Source organism: Mustelus asterias, chromosome 12 (assembly GCF_964213995.1).
Source record: "Mustelus asterias chromosome 12, sMusAst1.hap1.1, whole genome shotgun sequence".
Lineage (NCBI taxonomy): Eukaryota > Metazoa > Chordata > Chondrichthyes > Carcharhiniformes > Triakidae > Mustelus > Mustelus asterias.
In genome coordinates, this window is record NC_135812.1 from 101,856,620 (window position 1) to 101,879,840 (window position 23,221).

The 23,221-nt window shown below is 47.6% G+C and overlaps 1 protein-coding gene across 5 annotated transcripts in view; it reads left to right on the forward strand.

The window, feature by feature from the left end:
• The window catches only part of hgs (hepatocyte growth factor-regulated tyrosine kinase substrate), a 53,732-nt gene extending 34,429 nt beyond the window's left edge, over positions 1-19,303 (forward strand). For 2 of the 5 annotated variants that reach the window (XM_078225743.1, XM_078225742.1), the window contains exons 16-23: positions 1,166-1,338; positions 3,067-3,207; positions 8,784-8,961; positions 10,876-11,009; positions 12,909-13,022; positions 13,924-14,019; positions 16,392-16,492; positions 18,536-19,303. In XM_078225743.1, the coding sequence (XP_078081869.1) occupies positions 1,166-1,338; positions 3,067-3,207; positions 8,784-8,961; positions 10,876-11,009; positions 12,909-13,022; positions 13,924-14,019; positions 16,392-16,492; positions 18,536-18,578 (980 nt within the window). In that variant the 3' untranslated portion in view covers positions 18,579-19,303. Of the gene's footprint in view, positions 1-1,165; positions 1,339-3,066; positions 3,208-8,783; positions 8,962-10,875; positions 11,010-12,908; positions 13,023-13,923; positions 14,020-16,391; positions 16,642-18,535 lie in introns of those variants that run through there. The other 3 variants (XM_078225744.1, XM_078225746.1, XM_078225745.1) reach the window with 2 other exon arrangements.
• The last annotated feature ends 3,918 nt before the right edge of the window (positions 19,304-23,221 follow it).

The window sequence follows — 23,221 nt, forward strand, 5'->3', positions numbered from 1 at the left end:
GGAAACCTACGCAGACACAGGGAGAACTCCACACAGACAGTGACCCAAGCTGGGAATCAAACCCGGGTCCCTGGCGCTGTGAGGCATGCTCACTCCTACCCCCTCGTTTATATTGTATGTTGTGTGTGGCAGGCCAGTTGGGTTCTGCACTGGCCAATAACTTCCTTAGCAGTCGCAGGGAAAAGACACTTTGGCAATGTTAATCAAGGGTGTGTTTTAGTGAGTGTTGGAACTGAATGGGAAGTTTTTGGCAGCAATGTTGGGTAATCGGCTTTGTCCTGTGGGCATTGAATACAAGAGTAAGATGGGAATTGGCATCCATTTTAAACGTTCCAGTTTTGTATTTCTAAACTCTGACTGAATAGTTACTAACTCTGCAGCAGAACCTAAACCATTTAAGATATTTGTTAAAAGAACTGTGGGGGAGAGAAGGAGATTTGGCATTTTTCTTTCCCACACAGCGAGTTATGATCTGGAATGCACTGCCTGAGAGGGTGGCTGAAATAGACTTACTAATAACTAGAAGGGAGAAGGATCGACTTGAAAGGTGAAAATTTGCAGGGCTATTGAGGAAAGAGCAATTGAGTAATCCCTACAGTGCAGAAGGAGGCCATTCGGTCCATCGAGTCAGCACCATCCACAATCCCACCAGGCCCCATTCCCATAACCCCACACATTTACCCTAGCTGGTCCCCCTGACACTAAGGGGCAATTTAACGTGGCCAGTCCACCTAACCCGCACATCTTTGGACTGTGGGAGGAAACCGGAGCACTCGGAGGAAACCCACGCAGACACGGGGAGAACGTGCAAACTCCGCACAGACAGTGACCTAAGCTGGGAATTGAACCCGGGTCCCTGGCGCTGTGCGGCAGCAGTATTAACCACTGTGCCACCATGCCGCCCCAAGTAGGACAAATCCGATAACTTACAAAGAGGTAGCATAGGTACAGTGGATTGAATGGCCTCCTATGTTCTGTGGACTCTAAAGGCAATACATTTTTGGAATTAAAAACCAAAACCGCTTGCCTCATTACACAGGAACTTATAAAATCCTCTGTCTGAAGCTTTATTTTGATGGACTGTTGGGGAACCAAATGGTCCGAGTAGATGGTTTTACTCTTTTTTTTAAAAAAAAGTAATGGGTTTTTTTTGGTTGTATTTCAGTGTATTATGAAGGTCTGCAGGACAAGTTAGCCCAGATCCGGGATGCCCGCGGAGCGCTGAATGCTCTGCGCGAGGAACATTGCGAGAAGCTGCGGAGAGCGGCTGAAGAAGCGGAACGCCAGCGGCAGATCCAGTTAGCGCAGAAGCTGGAAATCATGAGACAAAAGAAGCAGGTGTGTGTGTGTGGGAATGAAGGAACCATCGCTGCGGTGGGGGCCTTTGTCTATTATCCACTGAACCTGCCCTTCCTCGCCCACACCACATGGATTGATAAAGGTCCGAGATCGGACAAGATTTAAACAAAAACAGAAAATGCTGGAAAATCTCAGCAGGTCTGAAAGCATCTGTGGGGAGAGAATGGAGCCAACGTTCCGAGTCTGGATGACCCTTCGTCAGAGCTCTTCAGCCAGACTGGAAACGTTGGCTCCATTCTCTCCCCACAGATGCTGTCAGAGCTGCTGAGATTTTCCAGCATTTTCTGTTTTTGTTTCCGATTCCAGCATCTGCAGTGTTTTGCTTTTATGGAAAGATTTAAATCCTGGAATAGAAAGAACTTGCATTAACGTAGCACCTTTCACAACACAAGACGTCCCAAAGTGCTTTGCAGACATTTAAACACTTCTGATGTGTAATTTGGGAAACTCAGTAACCAGTTGCAAGGCGACAAAGTAATTTAATTTTTGTGATGTTGGTTGAGGGATAATATTGGCCGGGATATCGGAGAGAACTCCCTTCCTTCTCTCCCCATAACATCAGAGCATCTTTATCATTCTTGGGAAAGGGCAGACTGAGCCTTGCTTGAACATCTCACCCTGAAAGAGTTTGTGTAGGGGCAGGATTTGCTCTTTTTTTAGCGAATTGCCTATTTAAATTTCAATAAATTCTTGTTGGTGACATATACGAAATTGGGTTGTCCACAAGTGAGTATCAGGGAGAGTTAACTTCTCGAGAGTATCTCTTAAAAAGTTTTATTTATTAGTGTCACAAGTAGGCTTACATTAACACTGCAATGAAAATCTCCTAGTCGCCACACTCCGGTGCCTGTTCGGGGTACACTGAGGGAGAATTTAGCATGGCCAATGCACCTAACCAGCACGTCTTTCGGACTGTGGGAAGAAACCGGAACATAGAACAGTACAGCACAGAACAGGCCCTTCGGCCCACGATGTTGTGCCGAGCTTTATCTGAAACCAAGATCAAGCTATCCCACTCCCTATCATCCTGGTGTGCTCCATGTGCCTATCCAATAACCGCTTAAATGTTCCTAAAGTGTCCGACTCCACTATCACTGCAGGCAGTCCATTCCACACCCCAACCACTCTGAGTAAAGAACCTACCCCGGACATCCTTCCTGTATCTCCCACCATGAACCCTATAGTTATGCCTCCTTGTAATAGCTTCATCCACCCAAGGAAATAGTCTTTGAACGTTCACTCTATCTATCCCCTTCATCATTTTATAAACCTCTATTAAGTCTCCTTAAGAGGAGCACTCGGAGGAAACCCACGCAGACACGGGGAGAATGAGCAAACTCCACACAGACAGTGACCCGAGCCGGGAATCGAACCCGGGTCCCTGGCGCTGTGAGGCAGCAGTGCTAACCACTGTGCCGCCGTATCTCTCTTACCTTCCTTGGTTTCTACCCCTCGGGCCCGATATGATTGATGTTCCCACTGACCCACTTCATCCACCGTGTGCTACTAATCACGTTGTACAAAGGGCAGCATAAGCAATGAAATCTGGCACTCCTGTCTAACTGAATCCTCACTCTTATTCTGTTGCAGTCCGCGCCCCCTCCTTATAGTGGGATGCATTTCCCAGTAATGCCATGCGCTTTCCTAATTCTTGTGTCAGTCTTGCAGTTATGGAGATTTGAGCCGTGTTGTTTTATTGTGTCTTAGGAGTATCTGGAGATGCAGCGACAGCTGGCCATTCAGAGGCTGCAGGAGCAAGAGAAGGAAAGGCAAATGCGCCTGGAGCAGCAGAAGCAAACCATCCAGATGCGAGCGCAGATGCCGGCCTTCCCGCTGCCGTACGCACAGGTTAGAGTTAAATAAACGTGGGCCCCTGGGAGGGGAGAATGGTGTGACCGCGCTGGGAGAGAGGGCCCCTGGGAGGGGAGAATGGTGTAACCGCGCTGGGAGAGAGGGCCCCTGGGAGGGGAGAATGGTGTAACCACGCTGGGAGAGAGGGCCCCTGGGAGGGGAGAATGGTGTGACCGCGCTGGGAGAGAGGGCCCCTGGGAGGGGAGAATGGTGTAACCGCGCTGGGAGAGAGGGCCCCTGGGAGGGGAGAATGGTGTAACCGCGCTGGGAGAGAGGGCCCCTGGGAGGGGAGAATGGTGTAACCGCGCTGGGAGAGAGGGCCCCTGGGAGGGGAGAATGGTGTGACCGCACTGGGAGAGAGGGCCCCTGGGAGGGGAGAATGGTGTGACCGCGCTGGGAGAGAGGGCCCCTGGGAGGGGAGAATGGTGTGACCGCGCTGGGAGAGAGGGCCCCTGGGAGGGGAGAATGGTGTGACCGCACTGGGAGAGACGGAATGCCCTCCGAGTGAGAGTTGAACTCGAGCAGGTTAATACATGTGACAGAGAGCGGAGATTGTCAGCTGAATGATGTGCTCCAGGTTTCCTTTCTTGATAGTTTTTTTTTACAAGTCTTGGATATATTTACAGCAATTTAAGATTAAGTTGTAATCCATTTAAGAATTGTTTTGTGTTTAGAGGAGGGATTGAGATACCCGATCCTCTACACTGGTAGAGGATCCCACCCTTCCATCCTCCTCTAACCTAATTATAAGTGTGGGGAAGTTTTTTTTGTTTTCTTTTTTTCTTGCTGGTAATGCCTTCAGGGATGGCAGTTCAGGCAGTATGCTGCATCTCCTGTGGGATGTATGTGGTGAGGAAATCCAGTAGTGTTTCAGGAGATTTTAGTTGTAAGAAGTGCATTAGATTGCAGCTTCTGGAGGAGCGTGTAAAGGAGCTGGAGGGGGAGGTAGAGGAACTCCGCATAATTCGGGAGGCGGAGGTGGAAGTTGATAGGAGTTATAGAGAAATAGTAACTCCTAGAAATGAGGCTTGGGTCAATGCCAGGAGGAGGGGTAAGAAGCAATCGGGAAGACAATCCCCTGGGGCGGTTCCCCTCCATAATAGGTTTTCGGTGCTGGAGGCTACAGTTGAGGAGGAATCAACTGAGCATAGAGAGCAGATCTCTGGGGGTGAGCCGAGTGAGAAAGCTCAGGTGGTTAGGGGCTGTAAAAGACTGGGCCTTGTGATTGGGGACTCCACAATTAAGGGGACAGATAGGAGGGTCGGAACTAAAGGTAGGGACTCAGGGTTGGTGTGTTGCCTACCAGGGGCTGGGGTCCGGGATGTGTCTGACAGGGTATTCAGGACTCTTAGGGGGGAGGGAGATAAACCACAAGTTATTGTACATGTGGGGACACACGACATAGGGAGGATAGGGGAAGGGGATATTAGGCAGGGATTTATGGAGTTGGGGTGGAAACTAAAGGCCAAGACTGACAGAGTGGTTATCTCTGGACTCTTGCCTGTACCACGGGATAGTTTAGAGAGGAATAGGGAGAGGGAAGGTTTGAATTCATGGCTGAGGGGATGGTGCAGGAGGGAGGGGTTCAGGTACTTAAGCAATTGGGGCTCGTACTGGGGAAGGTGTGACCTCTATGAGAAGGATGGTCTACACCTTAATCAGAAGGGGACCAATATCCTGGGGGGTAAATTTGCTAAGGCCATGCAGGGAGGTTTAAACTGATTCGGGGGGGGGGAGGGATCCTGAGTAGTGGGGCTGAAAGTGAGGGATGCATGGATGGGGACTGCAATGCACGGCATTGCAGAGGTGGGGTGGAGCAGGGTTTGAAATGTGTATACTTCAATGCCAGGAGTATTCGCAATAAAGTGGGTGAACTTGCAGCGTGGATCAGTACCTGGGACTTCGATGTTGTGGCTATTTCAGAGACATGGATAGAGCAGGGGCAGGAATGGATGCTGCAGGTCCCGGGGTTCAAATGTTTTAGTCGAAGTAGGGAAGGAGGTAGAAGAGGGGGAGGGGTAGCATTATTGGTCAGAGATTGTATCACAGTGTCAGAGAGGAGGTTTGATGAGGACTTATCTGTTGAGGTAGTATGGGCGGAGATTAGAAATAGGAGAGGAGAGGTCACCCTGTTGGGAGTCTTTTATAGACCTCCTAAAAGTTCTAGAGAAGTTGAGGAAAGGATTGCGGAGTCAATCCTGCTTAGGAGTGAAAGTAATAGGGCAATTGTTATGGGGGATTTTAACTTGACTAATATTGACTGGAATTGTTATAGCTCTAGCTCGTTAGAGGGGTCAGTTTTTGTTCAAAGCGTGCAGGAAGGTTTTTTGACTCAGTATGTAGACAGGCCAACTAGAGGTGAGGCTATATTGGATCTGGTGCTGGGAAATGAGCCAGACCAGGTGCTAGACTTGGAAGTTGGTGTGCATTTTGGTGATAGTGACCACAATTCGGTTACGTTCACCTTAGTGATGGAAAGGGATAGGCATGAACCTCGGGCCAGTGGTTTTAGCTGGGGGAAGGGTAATTATGAGGCTATTAGGAGAGAATTAGGAAACATAGGTTGGACTAGGAGATTACAGGGACTGGGAACGTCCGACATGTGGAGTTTTTTCAAGGAGCAGCTACTGCGAGTCTGTGATAGGTATGTCCCTGTCAGGCAAGGAGGAATTGGTAGGGCTAGGGAACCGTGGTGCACCAAAAAAGTTTCTTTGTTGGTTAAAAAGAAAAAGGAGGCTTATGTTCGGATGAGACGTGAGCACTCGGGTAGTGCACTAGAAAGCTTTAGATTGGCTAAGAGGGAGTTGAAGAGCGAGCTTAGAAGGGCTAAAAGGGGACATGAGAAGACTTTGGCGGATAGGGTTAAAGAGAATCCTAAGGCGTTCTATAGGTATGTCAAGAACAGAAGGTTGGTTAGGGCAAGTTTAGGGCCAGTTATAGATGGCAGAGGGAAGTTATGTGTGGAACCGGAGGAGATTGGTGAAGCATTGAACCAATATTTCTCTTCGGTGTTCACGCAAGGGGACATGAATATAGCTGAGGAGGACACTGGGTTGCAAGGGAGTAGAATAGACAGTATTACAGTTGATAAGGAGGATGTGCAGGATATTCTGGAGGGTCTGAAAATAGATAAATCCCCTGGTCCGGATGGGATTTATCCAAGGATTCTCTGGGAGGCAAGAGAAGTGATTGCAGAGCCTCTGGCTCTGATCTTCAGGTCGTCGTTGGCCTCTGGTATAGTACCAGAAGATTGGAGGTTAGCGAATGTTGTCCCATTGTTTAAGAAGGGGAACAGAGACTTCCCCGGGAATTATAGACCGGTGAGTCTCACTTCTGTTGTCGGCAAGATGTTGGAAAAAATTATAAGGGATAGGATTTATAGTTATTTGGAGAGTAATGAATTGATAGGTGATAGTCAGCATGGTTTTGTGGCAGGTAGGTCGTGCCTTACTAACCTTATTGAGTTTTTTGAGAAAGTGACCAATGAGGTGGATGGGGGCAAGGCAGTGGACGTGGTATATATGGATTTTAGTAAGGCGTTTGATAAGGTTCACCATGGTAGGCTTCTGCAGAAAATGCAGATGTATGGGATTGGGGGTGATATAGGAAATTGGATCAGGAATTGGCTAGCGGATAGGAAACAAAGGGTGGTGGTTGATAGTAAATATTCATCATGGAGTGCGGTTACAAGTGGTGTACCTCAGGGATCTGTTTTGGGGCCACTGCTGTTTGTAATATTTATTAATGATCTGGATGAGGGTATAGTTGGGTGGATTAGCAAATTTGCTGATGACACCAAAGTCGGTGGTGTGGTAGACAGTGAGGAAGGGTGTCGTAGTTTGCAGGAAGACTTAGACAGGTTGCAAAGTTGGGCCGAGAGGTGGCGGATGGAGTTTAATGCGGAGAAGTGTGAGGTAATTCACTTTGGTAGGAATAACAGATGTGTTGAGTATAGGGCTAACGGGAGGACTTTGAATAGTGTGGAGGAGCAGAGGGATCTAGGTGTATGTGTGCATAGATCCCTGAAAGTTGGGAATCAAGTAGATAAGGTTGTTAAGAAGGCATATGGTGTCTTGGCGTTTATTGGTAGGGGGATTGAATTTAGGAGTCGTAGCGTTATGTTGCAACTGTACACAACTCTGGTGCGGCCGCACTTGGAGTACTGTGTGCAGTTCTGGTCCCCACATTACAGGAAGGATGTGGAGGCTTTGGAGAGGGTGCAGAGGAGGTTTACCAGGATGTTGCCTGGTATGGAGGGGAGATCCTATGAGGAGAGGCTGAGGGATTTGGGATTGTTTTCGCTGGAAAGGCGGCGGCTAAGAGGGGATCTTATTGAAACATATAAGATGATTAGAGGTTTAGATAGGGTGGATAGTGATAGCCTTTTTCCTCTGATGGAGAAATCCAGCACGAGGGGGCATGGCTTTAAATTGAGGGGGGGTAGTTATAGAACCGATGTCAGGGGTAGGTTCTTTACCCAGAGGGTGGTGAGGGATTGGAATGCCCTGCCAGCATCAGTAGTAAATGCGCCTAGTTTGGGGGCGTTTAAGAGATCCGTAGATAGGTTCATGGACGAAAAGAAATTGGTTTAGGTTGGAGGGTCACAGTTTTTTTTTAACTGGTCGGTGCAACATCGTGGGCCGAAGGGCCTGTTCTGCGCTGTAATGTTCTATGTTCTATGTTCTATGAGGTGAAAGTGTAGGAAAAAGGTTATCACTGACACAGCTATCTCCTGCTGTTTCCAGTCTGTTCTGACCAGGCTTTTCCTGCAGCTTATCATTCCTCTGCATAATGATTGACAAATCAGTTCCAAAGTTCAGAGAAATTACTGTTTTGAGGTTTAATATAAAAAAAAATTTCAAGTTTGTTTATTAATGTCACAAGTAGGTTTACATTAACACTGCAATGAATTTGCTGTGGAAATCCCCTAGTCGCCACACTCCGGGTTCACTGAGGGCGAATTTAGCACGGCCAATGCACCCTAACCAGTACGTCTTTTGGACTGTGGGAGGAAACCGGAGCACCCGGAGGAAACCCACGTAGAGAATGTGTAAATTCCACACAGACATTGAGCCCAGGTCCCTGGCGCTGTGAGGCAGCTGTGTTAACCACTGTGCCACCGCACATTATTAACAAATGTGTGAGGGGGATTGGATTTTAATTTAATCCCTGGCTTCAGGTGCCATCTTTAAACTGCTCCGAGTTTACTGTCTTGACACCTGATTCTATAACTCCCTCCTGTGTTTGTGTGGATCGTACCTTTGCGAGTTTTTTTAACTGCTTCATAATTCATTTTCAGAAGGAGAATATGTTTGTTTTTGTCCATTTGTCTTCAATAGTGTACATTGCCTTGTCAGGCAGAGTGCTGTGCATTCTGAAGATTTTCCACTGTGGTACATTAGTGAAAATGAACAATTGTTTGACATTCACTGACAAAGGGAAGGTGGGAAACCTCCACGTGATTGTTCTGCTCATTCATTGTCTGCGACCCACAAGGGTGAATCGCTGCATCAGATGTTTGAGTAATTCCTCTTGACACTCCCAGTTTAATCAGAACTTCTCCTTCTGCCCAGCTCCAGTCCATGCCTCCTGCCAGTGGTGTTATGTATCAGCCTGCGGGTCCGACCAACTTCCCCGGCACTTTCAGTCCCTCCGGCTCAGTGGAAGGATCTCCTATGCACTCTGTGTACATGAATCCGGCGGGACAGCCTGGCACTGGACCATATCCCTCCATGCCGGTCTCCGGAGCAGGTGAGATTCAGCTAACTGTCCAGGGGTGCTCGGAGACGGTGGCATGGTGATAACGTCACTGGACTAGTAAACCCAGGCTCTGGGGATATGGGTTCAAAGGTGGGATTGAAATTCAGCGACTGAATTGGAATATAAAGCTAATCTCCGTAATGGTGACCATGACGAGTATCAGCAGCAAATTCTGGCCTTGCCAGTGACGCCCACATTACGTGGAATAATAAAGGAACTTTCAATGCCAGCTGTTTGCGTTCTGCACTTGTGCTGACTACAACCTTCCAAACACTTGCACTATCCGCTTCATCAATTCTATGGTTCTGGAATGATCAGATTAAGGACAAACTTGGATTTGGGTCCAGTAGACACCAGAAGCTCAGCGGCTAGCTCTCAAACTGACGGTGGTGCTGCCGCTGAGGGATTTTTGTCTTAATTGCATGCTCTAAAACACCAATTTAAAAAAAATTAACAAAGGAAAATCCATGATTTGTGGGGATGGGACGCCTGTTGTCTCCGATCCCTGTCCCGACTAAGGCGCCTGCTGCCTCCGCTCCCTGTCCCGACTGGGTAGCCTGCTGCCTCCGCTCCCTGTCCCGACTGGGGCACCTGTTGCCTCCGATCCCTGTCCCGACTGGGTAGCCTGCTGCCTCCGCTCCCTGTCCCGACTGGGGCACCTGTTGCCTCCGATCCCTGTCCCGACTGGGGCGCCTGTTGCTTCCAATCCCTGTCCCGACTAGGATGCCTGTTGCCTCCGATCCCTGTCCTGACTAAGGCGCCTGCTGCCTCCAATTCCTGTCCCGACTGGGGTGCCCGCTGCCTCCGATCTTGAGCATGTGTGCCAGGTGTGTATCGATATAATTTAGGTGTATTGTTCCGAAACAAGGTCACTTCCACCCTGAGGCAATTCATATGAATGTTAGCAATACAAAATTTGTCACTGAGTCGTGGAGCAGTTGACCAATAGAATCCTACAGCGCAGAAGGAGGCCATTCAGCCCATCGAGTCTGCACCGACAACAGTCCCACCCAGGCCCCAGTGTGGGAGGAAACCCACGCAGACACGGGGAGAACATGAAAATCCAACACAGTCACCCAAGGCCAGAATTGAACCGGGTCCCTGACTCTGTGAGGCAGCAGTGCTAGCCACTGTGCCACCCAATTAGTCAAGGATGTAGGCTTTAAGGAATGTCTTAAAGGAGGAGAGACAAGTGGAAAGATGGAGAGATTTACTGAGGGAATTCCAGAGTGGAGGATGGTGCTGGAGGCAGATGCTGGCACAGTCCGGTGAAGTCTGTGATGCATGAGACCAGGACTGGAGGATTGTGGGCACAGGATGAGGTTGGGAGGGACTGGCCATGAAGGGATTTGAAAAGAAAGATGAGAATTTTAAAATGGCGGCCTTGCTAGACTGTTGTATAGTTGACAACGCTGGGACAAAATGTGCCAGTGTAGTTGTATACCTTGGCCATTAGTTGTACCACTCAGAGTTGGTGTATTGAGAACAGTTCAGGCCTCACAGCAGCAGAGACTTTGGTTCAATTCCGGCCTCGGGTCACTGCCTGTGCGGAGTCTGTGCGTTCCCTCCGTGTCTGCGTGGGTTTCCTCCGGGTACTCCGGTTTCCTCCCACACTCCAAAGATGTGTGGGTTAGGTTGATTGGCCGTGCTAAATTGTCCCTCAGCGTCAGGGGGGTTAGCAGGGTAAGTATGTGGGGTTATGGGAATAGGGCCTGGGTGGGATTGCGGACGGTGCAGACTCGATGGGCCGAATGGCCTCCTCCTTCTGCTCTGTAGGGATTCTATGATTCTAATTCAGCTGCTCCACATTCGGTCTCTGCACTCCCTGCTCCTTCATCTGCATGTGGATGTTGGTTCTTTTGCTTTAAATCTTGTGTGCAATCATATATTTCCTATGCACCTCAGATCCCAACATGGTGAATCCTTACATGTACCAGCAAGCAGCTGCGAGCAGTCAGTCCGCCCAGCAAGGCCAGGGAGTGCCCACAACAAACACTGGGTATTCAAACTACCAACCAACTCCCACACAGAATTACCAGGTAAGTCTCATATTCATCTTTCTCTTTGATAACTGTGGTGTGTTGCAAGATGTGGAGTTTATTTTTGGCTCTGGATTCAAGCAGCAACTTTGACTTCATTCAGTGACTTTCGTCCCAGCGTTCTGAACTACATACCGGCTTTTTCCTTACCCTCCCAAAGGCCTGCCCCTTCCTCACATCTCTAGCCATCTGTGTTTGTCTCATTTTCACCCTCTCTATTTCACTTGCTCATCATATTCTCTCATGGATTTGTACGCACTCTCTCAGTGCCGGGCACCCCCCCCGACCGACTGACCTCTGTGCGTGCAGCGCGCACCCTGACATGAGAACAATAAGAACATGACATACAGTCAATTGTTGTTAAGAATACATGGAAAGCTCATTGTCGTGGTATGAATTGTATTCCTTTGGGGAGTTTGGATTAGCTCAGTGTGTTTGCTAACTCTGCACTGACAGCTGATTGGACCTACCTGGTCCTCAACAATCTCTGTTAGAGAGGGGAAATCAGCCATGAACCCCATCGGGGATGGAGGTGGCGAGAGGGCTGGGGGAGGAAGAGAAACTGTGTTGTCAGCCGTAATGGCTGTACCTCAGCAAGGCTGAGGGCTCAGTGCCTTCTAATTGGAGTGCAAGGGAGTCGAAAGGTCATTGTTCGTGGTGTGTGGATATATTATTGTGGCTCAGTGCATTAGGGGACCCATTCTGGCTCCATGTATATGTGCGCGTGCCTGTGTGAGAGCTGTAGTGTGTGCATTTGTGCAGTGTAGTGTGTGCGCGTTTGTGCAGTGTAGTGTGTGTGCGTTTGTGCAGTGTAGTGTGTGTGCGTTTGTGCAGTGTAGTGTGTGTGCGTTTGTGCAGTGTAGTGTGTGTGCGTTTGTGCAGTGTAGTGTGTGTTTGCGTTTGTGCAGTGTAGTGTGTGTGTGCGTTTGTGCAGTGTAGTGTGTGTGTGCGTTTGTGCAGTGTAGTGTGTGTGCGTTTGTGCAGTGTAGTGTGTGTGCGTTTGTGCAGTGTAGTGTGTGTGCGTTTGTGCAGTGTAGTGTGTGTGTGCGTTTGTGCAGTGTAGTGTGTGTGCGTTTGTGCAGTGTAGTGTGTGTGCGCGTTTGTGCAGTGTAGTGTGTGTGCGTTTGTGCAGTGTAGTGTGTGTGCGTTTGTGCAGTGTAGTGTGTGTGCGTTTGTGCAGTGTAGTGTGTGTGCGTTTGTGCAGTGTAGTGTGTGTGCGTTTGTGCAGTGTAGTGTGTGTGCGTTTGTGCAGTGTAGTGTGTGTGCGTTTGTGCAGTGTAGTGTGTGTTTGCGTTTGTGCAGTGTAGTGTGTGTTTGCGTTTGTGCAGTGTAGTGTGTGTGTGCGTTTGTGCAGTGTAGTGTGTGTGTGCGTTTGTGCAGTGTAGTGTGTGTGTGCGTTTGTGCAGTGTAGTGTGTGTGCGTTTGTGCAGTGTAGTGTGTGTGCGTTTGTGCAGTGTAGTGTGTGTGCGTTTGTGCAGTGTAGTGTGTGTGCGTTTGTGCAGTGTAGTGTGTGTGCGTTTGTGCAGTGTAGTGTGTGCGCGCGTTTGTGCAGTGTAGTGTGCGCGCGTTTGTGCAGTGTAGTGTGTGCGCGTTTGTGCAGTGTAGTGTGTGCGCGTTTGTGCAGTGTAGTGTGTGCGCGTTTGTGCAGTGTAGTGTGTGCGCGTTTGTGCAGTGTAGTGTGTGCGCGTTTGTGCAGTGTAGTGTGTGCGCGTTTGTGCAGTGTAGTGTGTGCGCGTTTGTGCAGTGTAGTGTGTGCGCGTTTGTGCAGTGTAGTGTGTGCGCGTTTGTGCAGTGTAGTGTGTGCGCGTTTGTGCAGTGTAGTGTGTGCGCGTTTGTGCAGTGTATACATCTGGGCACGTTCCTGTTCTGTGTCAGCTCATTGTGAATCTTCCTTTGCAGAATGTGGTTTCACAGACACCGAGCGGAACTCTTCCCCAACCTCCTCAGTCAGCTGGATTGGGTTACATGGGTTCCCAGTCTGTCCCAATGGGTTACCAGCCATATAACATGCAGGTAGGCGCTACTGCAGCTACCATTCCTCATCATTCTGCTGTGTTAATACCTAATACCCAAATGTTTTGATTACCAAATGAAAGTCCTGACATTAGAGAGAGATCCAATGAAACTAGTCATAATCCTTCAGAAATTGAGAGATTGAACAGTTTAGGCCGATACCCTCTGGAATTTAGAAGAATGAGGGGAGGTCAAATTGAGGTATTCAAGATGATAAAAGGTACGGATAAAGTAGACGTGGAGCGGATGCTTCCTCTTGTGGGACATTCTAGGACGAGAAGTTAAGGGGTCTTAAGATAAGGGGCAGCAAATTTAAAGCAGAGTTGAGGAGAAACTACTTCTCCCAAAGGGTTGTGAATCTGTGGAATTCGCTCCCCCAAAGTGCGGTGGATGCTGGGACAGTGAGTAAATTTAAGGAGGAGTTAGACAGATTTTTAATTGGTAATGGGGTTAAAGGGTTATGGGGAGAAGGCAGGAGAATGGGGATGAGGAGCATATCAGCCATGATCGAATGGTGGAGCAGACTCGATGGGCCGAATGGCCTAATTCTGCTCCTATATCTTATGAACTAATGAGAAATTCAACACTACCCCATCCTGAAAGACATTTAAAAAAAGAATTAATCCTCTGAAATCTGACTTTGACAAAGTATTTGTCAGCTTTTAGTTTAAAATAAGTATTTGCTTATTGTGTAGATTTGTAATGGGCTAATTGTTAACTAACTCTCATACATCACATTTGCACATTCTTGAGCAGAACCAGGAGAGTGACAGTTTGACTTTTCCCTCTATTCTACAATATCCAAGCCTGTGTTTACAGCGGGCGTGCAGCTTGCTATTTCGCTTTGGTTTCTAAGCGTTGTTATGTACAGTAAGAAGTTCCCTCTGTTGCTTTCCTACAGAATATGATGTCTGGCCTTCCAGCTCAGGACCCCGCCATGAGCAACTTACCCCCGCAGCAGCCTTACCTTCCAGCACAACAGCCTATGTATCAGCAGGTAAGTGGAGGGCCAGTATTTGTGCAGGAATCCCGGCGAGGGCAGTGCCAACCTGACCATCACTACAAAGGTAGAATTGTACCCGGGGGAGAGGAGTGGTGGAGAGTTGGGAATTCACTGGTTTTGTAGATATGTTGTGATGCAAAATCGGATTTTCTCGCCGTGTCTGGATGGCCAGACTGCGAACACACCCACTATGGTAACACCCCCAGTTCCACTGCTGCTGTTGTGTGGTACACTCATTAACGGTCTTTCTCTGAGGTCATCAACTGTGGGGACATAAAAAACATCTCTTTTTGATAGAGAAACAAGTTATTTTCTGCAACTGGGGTAAAACAGCATTTCAATCTCTTAACCGTTGCTATATGTGACCTGGGAGTGCTTAATGGCAACAACTCTGCCTACATACTGAGAGTTCCATTCCCCCTGACGACAAAGTGTCAACAACTGCAGGGACAAAAGCATGATGTGGAGATGCCGGCATTGGACTGGGGTAAACACAGTAAGGAATCTCACAACACCAGGGTAAAGTGTGTGTCTTTATGTGCCCTGTTTGTGAACACGACTCCCACTCACCTGATGAAGGACCAGCGCTCCGAAAGCTTGTGCCTCGTGCTACTGAATAAACCTGTTGGACTTTAACCTGGTGTCGTGAGACTTCTTACGGGACAAATGCAAGCAGGGACAGAGTGTAACATCGCAAAATTTGCAGATGATAGTAAAATAGGTGGGAAAGCAGGGCAGTGAAGAGGATATAAAGATTTTGCAGACGGACATTGATAGGCTCGGAGAATGGGCCAAAATGTGGCAGATGGAGTTTAACGTGGATAAGTGTGAGGTTATCCATTTTGGCAGAAAAAATAAAAAGGCACATTATTACCTAAATGGAAAGCAGATTGAAAATGCATCCGGGCAGAGGGATCTGGGTGTCTGATTCACAGAAAGTCGGTGTGCAGGTGCAGCTTGTAATAAAAGCAAATGGGATGTTGGTATTTATTGCAAAGAGACTGGAGTGTAAAAGTAGGGAAGTGTTGCTGCAATTGTACAGGGTGTTGGCGAGACCACATCTGGAGGATTGTGTCCAGTTTTGGTCTCCTTATTTGAGGAAGGATGTTGCGGCATTGGAGGCAGTCCAGAGGAGGTTCACCAGATTGATTCCGGGGATGAAGGGGTTGACGTATGAGGAGAGATTAAACAGTTTGGGTTTGTACTCGCTGGAGTTTAGAAGGATGAGAGGGGATCTGATCGAGGTATATAATATTTTAAAAGGGAGCGGTAAAGTAAATGTAGACCAAATGTTTCCTGTTGTGGGGCAATCTCGAACAAGAGGTCACAGGGATAGGCTGAGAGGCGGTAGATTTAAAACTGAGATGAGGAGGAACTACTTCTCGCAGAGGGTGGTGAATTTGTGGAACTCGCTGCCCCATCGCGCGGTGGAGTGTGAATCATTTCAAGAAGGAGATAGATGTATTTCTAATAAGATAAGAGGATATGGGGAGGTGGATTTGAGACCAGCGGGAGATCAGCCAAGATCTGATTGAATGGTGGAGCAGGCTCGAGGGGATGAATTTGCCTATTTCTGCTCCTAATTCCTATGTTCCTAAATGGGTAAAAAGAGCGGCTATGTTGTTAGTTCACTATTGGACCTCCCATTGCTGTGAGCTGCTTTGTAGATCTTGGTGCTGGGGTTAAATTTGCAATGAGAGTTGCAAATGCCTGACAAAGGAGAGCGGAGCGGTGTGGGGAGCCTCACCTCAGGCATTTATACTGTACCTTTCCAACTCTCCAGATGTCCCAGAGAGCTTTACAGCAAACTTTTGAAATGCAGTCAGAATTGTCATGTCGACTATGCGGCAAGCTCCCACTGACAGCATTGTGAGAAGGATGAAGCCGTCTGCTTTAATGGTGCCAGTCGAGGGATAAATATTGGTTGGCTTGTTGGATACAACTCCCCTGCCTGCCTTTCCTTGTGCCCATTGCATCTTCTGTAAATACCTGAAAGAGCCAACAGGGTTTAACTTTTTACTCTGAAAAGTGCCACCTCTGACAGTGTGGCAGTCCCTCGGTACTGCACTGGAGTGTCAGCCTGGATTATATGTTTAATTATCTGGGGGGGACCGGCAAGAGCGCTGCCCACTGATCCCCATCCTTAGTGAGAGAAGCAAGCGTTGAGTTTGAAGTCACACCTGCACTGAAAAGATAAAGGACATGAGAGAACCATTCGGCCCATTTAAACTGTTTCTCTCCGGTGTTTGGTGTCTTGTGTTGTGACTGCTGCAGTGCATGGTGACTTAGCTGGAGTAATGTAACGCAAGCAGGTGGCAACCAGCATCTGACTGAATCTTAACCCTTTCCTTTCCTTTCCTTTGCAGATGGCGCCCCCTGGCACCGCGCAGCAGCAGCAACAACCAGCACAGCAGCAGCAGCAGCAGCAGCAGCCCGGCTCCGAGGCACAGCTCATCTCCTTTGACTAGTCTCTCTCCGGGGGGTGGGGGGGGGGGGAGGGAGTGGGTGGGGGAGCCGTCACACACACACACACACTGCGAATGCACGTAGCCGGTTAATTCATCCTGGCTTTCATAAACGGATCCTTTTGCAAGGCTGACGTGGATTTGTCTGCTGACTGGTGATCTCCAGTTACTCTGTGCGCTCTCTCGGTGTGAGAGAGAATGAAGCTAAGGATCATTCTAGACACTAAATCTAAGCGGGAGGCCTGTTGGTGCGAGGTGCTGACTGGGGTTGGTGTTAAGTTGGGTTTTGAGCGGGGGAGGCGCTCCTGTCCGGGTTCAGACAGCTGTTTCCATGGGATTGGCCTTTTAGGATATTTTCACTGTTCTCTCTCCACCCACAATTAATCGAAGATGACTGCGCTCTCGTTTTGATGTGTGCCACTGGACCACATGTTCTTTTACTGAGTTGTGTGATGTGAGCAGCAGAGGTGTTTGGGCTGTTTCTCCCTTTCACCTCAGCTGCTTTTTGTAACCAGTTTGTCAGTACGATGGGAGATGTTTAATTTTTTTTTGTGACTGGCTCCTTCCACCCACCAGTACGCCCACCCCTTTCTCCTGCAGGCACTCGGGTGTATTTCTGTGGGTCCCAGCACCCCCCACCACCCCCCTCCTACACACACACACTCACATGCGCACATGTACACGCACACACTCTCTCTCACACACACACACACTCACTCTCACTCTCTTTGTCTCTCTCACACTCTCTCTCTCACACATACTCTTACACACACTCATTCTCACTGTGTCTCTTTCTCTCACTGTCACACTCTCTCTCTCACACACACTCATTCTCTCTCACTTTCACACACACTCGCTCTCTCACTAACACACACACTCTCTCACACACACACACCCTCCCCAACTTTGGGACCTTGTGTAAACCGCAATCAATCCAAATCTGTCATCTCGAGTGGACATAGCAAGATCCCATGGCTCTATTTTGAAGGAGAGCAGGCGCGTTATCCCCAGTGCCCTGGCCACTATTCATCCCTGAGCAGACATTGCAAAAGCAGAGTGTCTGATTTGTTTATCCCGATTGTTGTTTGTTGGAGCTTGCTGTGGGCAAATTGGCTGCTGCACTTCCTACAACAGTGACTAGGCTTCCAAAGTGTCTGGTTATAAAGTGCCCTGGGATGTCCTGAGGTTGGGGAAGGTGCCATATAAATGCAAGATTTTTTTTCTCCCCAGTATTGGCCTCAGAGCAAAATAGTGCATTGGGTTCAACACTGGTTATAATCCCCCCCCCCCCCCCCCCCCCCGACCCCCCCAAGCCATCTCATCTGATTCCCCAGAGTAGGTGGGGTTAAAATTCTTCTGCTAGTTTCAGCAGGGCAGCTTGACTGCACCCATCATGGGGTGCGGGGGAAAGAGATCCCAGCTGTCCTCATCTGCCTCCTACACGGTGACCTGGAGAGCAAAGTGTGCCGTGTATTTCTCTCCCCTCTCCTTGCCAACCCCACCTCCAGCTGCAGCAACGCTGCCACATGTTCAGCAGCCCACTCTCCTAGCTTTCTGTGAGCCTGGGACAATGCCAGGAGAAGAGGGGGACTTGCATCTTCCAGAATGGAGGAGCTTGAACCTCCCTTACCGGGTAGGTGTCATCTCCAATCGCCTGCAGGATGCAGATTTATATCTTGCACAGGTTGGTGAGTGCACCATCCACTCCCCGCTCTCGCTCCATAAATCGGCTGGGAAACCGCCAGCGGCCGTATTGGGACAGGTCCCCGTGTCCAATTTTGCTGTATTTTTAACTCCTTTTTGGAGGGTGCTCCTGTCTGTAAGCTGTTCGCCGTTGTCCGGGTGAAACAGATCACTCTGGCTTAGACAAAGTGAGCTTTGAGTGCATCAGACTTTGGCCCCTGGAGCTGCTCGAGTCAGTCGGTGGAACTGGAAGAGGTAGCACTGCCTGTTTGGTTTTTTTTTTGGAAAGTACAATGCAGGAGTCAAAACACAGGGAGCCTCATGGAGGCTCAGTTCATTTAACTGCCTGCTTCTCGATTCAGTTCCCCCCCCCCCCCCCCCCCCCCCCCTCCTTTTGCTTGTTAAGGAAAATGCCGAATGCAGCAACAGAATAATAATTTTTAAATGTCAGGAGGGTCGAGGGTGAAGACGGAGCGACCATGACAATTAATTCTAAAAGTGGTTCTGAGTTGTGTGTTAAATTGCGGTCTGATTATGTACGTGTGTGTTACAGATCCACCTTGAACTATACAGAATCGCCAACTTTGATTAGAAATCCATTCCTCTGACCCAAGTAACTGGTGGACATAATAATTGGCTGTGTAGGTTAACTGCTTGCTGACCTCCACCTTGTGCTCCTTTCGCCACTGGAGCTACAGGCACTTTGCAGTGGAAGCTACTGACCTCCGAGAACTGTTGCTGCATAATAATGGAGCTCGATATCATTAACCGTAATCGGTAGCTGTCACCCGTATAGCATATTGTATATTGTGCAGTCATTCTCTGTTGTATATGTGTGTTCTTTGGAACATAAACAGTTAAATGTCTAATTTTAAAAAAAACTCATCTTCATAAATAGGGTGTGCATGTTAAAATTGAAAATAGTCTATTCATTTATAGTATCTTGTACAGGATGATTTGAGTTTGGGTAGATGGCGTACAGGTTTAATGTCAGTAAGGCATGTTCTGTTCTGCTCTACATGAATGTGTGTCTCTGTCTTGTGTATTTTCCTTGATACCATACTGTTCAGCTTTCCTCACCATTTCAGCTCATTTTAATACCGTATATTTAATAAACATTTTTCCCTTCATATTTGTTGACTTCTGCGGTTTCGGGGTAATGTTTTAATTGAGAAGTAAGAATGTATTTTAAAAGAAAGTGAGTTGTGATGATCTGGAATTCACTGCCTAAAAACAGTAAGAACTTTCCAAAGGGAATTGGATAAATACTTCAAGAAGAATTTTGCATGGCTTTGGGGAAAGGCCTGTCGTTGGCTGTGTTCCCTGTCGTTGGCTGTGTCTCGATTTGAGAGTGATGTCTGTTCAGGGTCACTGGTTTCCCCCCCACCCAGGTCTTTGTGACCGAGCAGGCCCATTCTCGACCCGCAGATGTTTTGACACGTGAATAGTGGGATCCGGAGTGCAGGATGTGCTTCCCTTTCTGTACTTGCTCTGCCACTTTACTAAGGCCTTTACATGGTCCTTCGAGCCTGCTCCCCCATTCATTTTGATCATGGCTGATCATCGAATTCAATATCCTGATTTCCCCCTTATCCCTTAATCCCTTTAGTCCCAAGAGCTGTATCTAATTTCTTCTTGAAATCTCACAATATTTTGGCCTCGGGGCGGCACGGTAGCACAGTGGTTAGCACTGCTGCTTCACAGCTCCTGGGACCTCGGTTCGATTCCCGGCTTGGGTCACTGTCTGTGTGGAGTTTGCACATTCTCCTTGTGTCTGCGTGGGTTTCCTCCGGGTGCTCCGGTTTCCTCCCACAGTCCAAAGATGTGCGGGTTAGGTTGATTGGCCATGATAAAAATTGACCTTTGTGTCCTCAGATGCGTAGGTTAGAGGGATTCGTGGGGAAATATGTAGGGATATGGGGGTCGGGCCTGGGTGGGTTTGTGGTTGGTGCAGACTCGATGGGCCGAATGGCCTCTTTCTGTACTGTAGGGTTTCTATGTTCAGCTACTTTCTGTGGTGGTGAATCCCACACATTCAACACTCTCTGGGTGAAGAAATTTCTCCTCACCTCAGTCCCCTTATCCTCAAACTATGACCCCTAGTTCTGGACTCGTCCCCCACCATTGGGAACATTCTTTCTGAATCTACCCTGTCGAACCCTGTTAGAATTTTATAAGCTTCTATGAGATCCCCCCTCTTCTAAACTCCAGTGAGTATAATCCTAACCAAATTAGTCTCATATGACAGACCTGCCATCCCAGGAATCAGCCTGGTAAATCTTTGCTGCACTCTCTCTAAAGCAAGGTAGATGGCACTGATGAAGATCAATGGGAAAAGGCTTATAATGGAGCATAAACTCCGTGTACAGGTTAGTTGGGCTGACTGGTCTGTTACAATACTGTAAACATCATGATATTGGAAAGCCTTGTATATCGGAGGTCAACTAATATTGAAACAGGCTGCAAACCAGAGTAAGCTCATTGTCTCTCAAAGTAAGTAATCTGACTACTTGACGAACTTCAATGACAAATTAGCACATCTTTCTTCAGATAAGGACACCAAAACTGCACACAACACTCCAGGCGTGGCCTCAACAACACCCTATACAATTGCAGCAAAACACCCCTATTCCTATACCCCAATCCTTCAATGCTTTTGGACTCAGGAAAGGGCTAAAGGGGTGATACTAACTGGATAATTATTTGAAAGGGCCAATGATGAGCAGAATGGCCCATCATTTCCATTTTCAAAGAACAAAGAAAATTACAGCACAGGAACAGGCCCTTCGACCCTCCAAGCCCGCACCGACCATGCTGCACGACCTAACTAAAACCCCCTACGCTTCCGGGGACCATATCCCTCTATTCCCATCTCATTCATGTACTTGTCAAGACGCCCCTTTAAAAGTCACTACCGTTAAGTAGTCTGATCACTGTCGAACCACATGACTTTTGCACAAGTGCATGCGGAGGCTAACAGGATCGACAGCTGCAATATGTGGTGGAGTTCAGAATATGGAGTCACTAAGCGGCTGGATTCTGCAGCGATACTGATTATTATTTGGAAGGTAAAGATGGAAAGGCTGTCTCAATCTATTTTTGAAAGAGACGGCATTAGTTCACACTGGAAAGGTTTTTTTTAAATGCAAAGTTTACAGGAGGGAAACGAGCTTTTATATAATATATCCTGGATGTAGAAATTTCTGAGATCCAGCCCATGCTAAACTGAAACTTTAAAACAGATTTTCTAAGATCTTTCTCTACACCCTAGCTATGACTGTAACACTACATTCTGCACCCTCTCCTCTATGAACGGTATGCTTTGTCTGTATAGTGCGCAAGAAACAATACTTTTCACTGTATCCCAATACATGAGACAAATCAAAAGCTGCTGCAAATCAAGATTCGCCTTTGAACCCCATGAAAAGCTAGCTTGAATATTATAAAGCCAATCCGCCTTGCAGTATTAATGTGCACATCCTCCCTTAGTGCAGGATTGTGTATTGTTATGGACCAGATCAGAAACCCAAGGTATACCATGAAGTTAGCCTAGTCCCTAACCTTTTGATTTTGACATTAGGGTAAGCATAAGGTGTTTCTCTCCAGGCATAACCCTGTGACCCACTAGGAAGCTTGTATCAAAACAAACTTTATTTAAGAACACAGTTAAAATATAACAAAAAGAAATAATATAACTTTTACCAGTTGGAAAAGTTTAACCATGACAAGGCATAATTCTTAACCAGCAAGCTCTATAGTTCCACTATAAACAACATGCCCCATGGACATAAATCCCTTCTTCACAACCAGTTAGCACCAAAAACTGATGTGCTTACATAGATGCTAGACTTCTAGCCTTTTTATACCTCTGGACAGAGATCCAGACAAACCCCTGTTTTCTAACTCTGATATAATGACCTCCAGGGAAAGATCCACCCCCAAACAGCAGAATCTAAGAGAAAGATACTTATTTCCTGGCAGATTTCAGTCTCTAAATCCAGAGACAGAGAAAATGACCTCTGTCCAAAGATCCCAAATAGCAGACGGCCCTTGATTTCTCTGTGCAATCCTAGCTTCACCTAGACACCCGGTTTTTCTGTCAGTCAACCTAATCAAGTCCGACTCTGCAAAGCCCCAGGGGAAATCACTAAAATAACAGAGCAGCATTAGCCCAGATTAAAACAAACGTTCGAGCAATTAGGAACAATTATGCTGCTGCAGTAACAATACAGGACTGCTGGATTATAGACCCAACCGCACTGATAAAATGTAAGGGAGTGTTAAAAACATCCTGCACAGAAACATGAATAAAATATATTTCAAATAGGCACAGTATCATTACAGTATAAACTCTCCCAGTGTGGGGTTTAATGTGAATAAGGTTGCATAAGGTTAAATCTCACGGGATCCAGGGTGAAGTATCTAAATGGATACAAAATTGGCTTGATGACAGAAGCCAGAGGGTGGTTGAAGAGAGTTGTTTTTCAAACTGGTGGCCTGTGACCAGCGGTGTGCCTCAGGGATCAGTGCTGGGTCCACTGTTATTTGTCATTTATATTAATGATTTGCATGAGAATATAGGAGGCATGGTTAGTAAGTTTGCAGATGACACCAAGATTGTTGGCATAGTGGACAGTGAAGAAGGCTATCTCGGATTGCAACGGGATCTTGATCAATTGGGCCAGTGGACTGACGAATGGCAGATGGAGTTTAATTTAGATAAATGTGAGGTGATGCATTTTGGTAGATTGAACCAGGGCAGGACTTACTCAGTTACTGGTAGGGCGTTGGGGAGAGTTACAGAACAAAGAGATCTAGGGGTACATGTTCATAGCTCCTTGAAAATGGAGTCACAGGTGGACAGAGTGGTGAAGAAGGCATTCGGTATGCTTGGTTTCATCGGTCAGAACATTGAATACAGGAGTTGGGACGTCTTGTTGAAGTTGTCCAAGACATTGGTAAGGCCACACTTGGAATACTGTGTGCAATTCTGGTCACCCTATTATAGAAAGGATATTATTAAACTAGAAAGAGTGCAGAAAAGATTT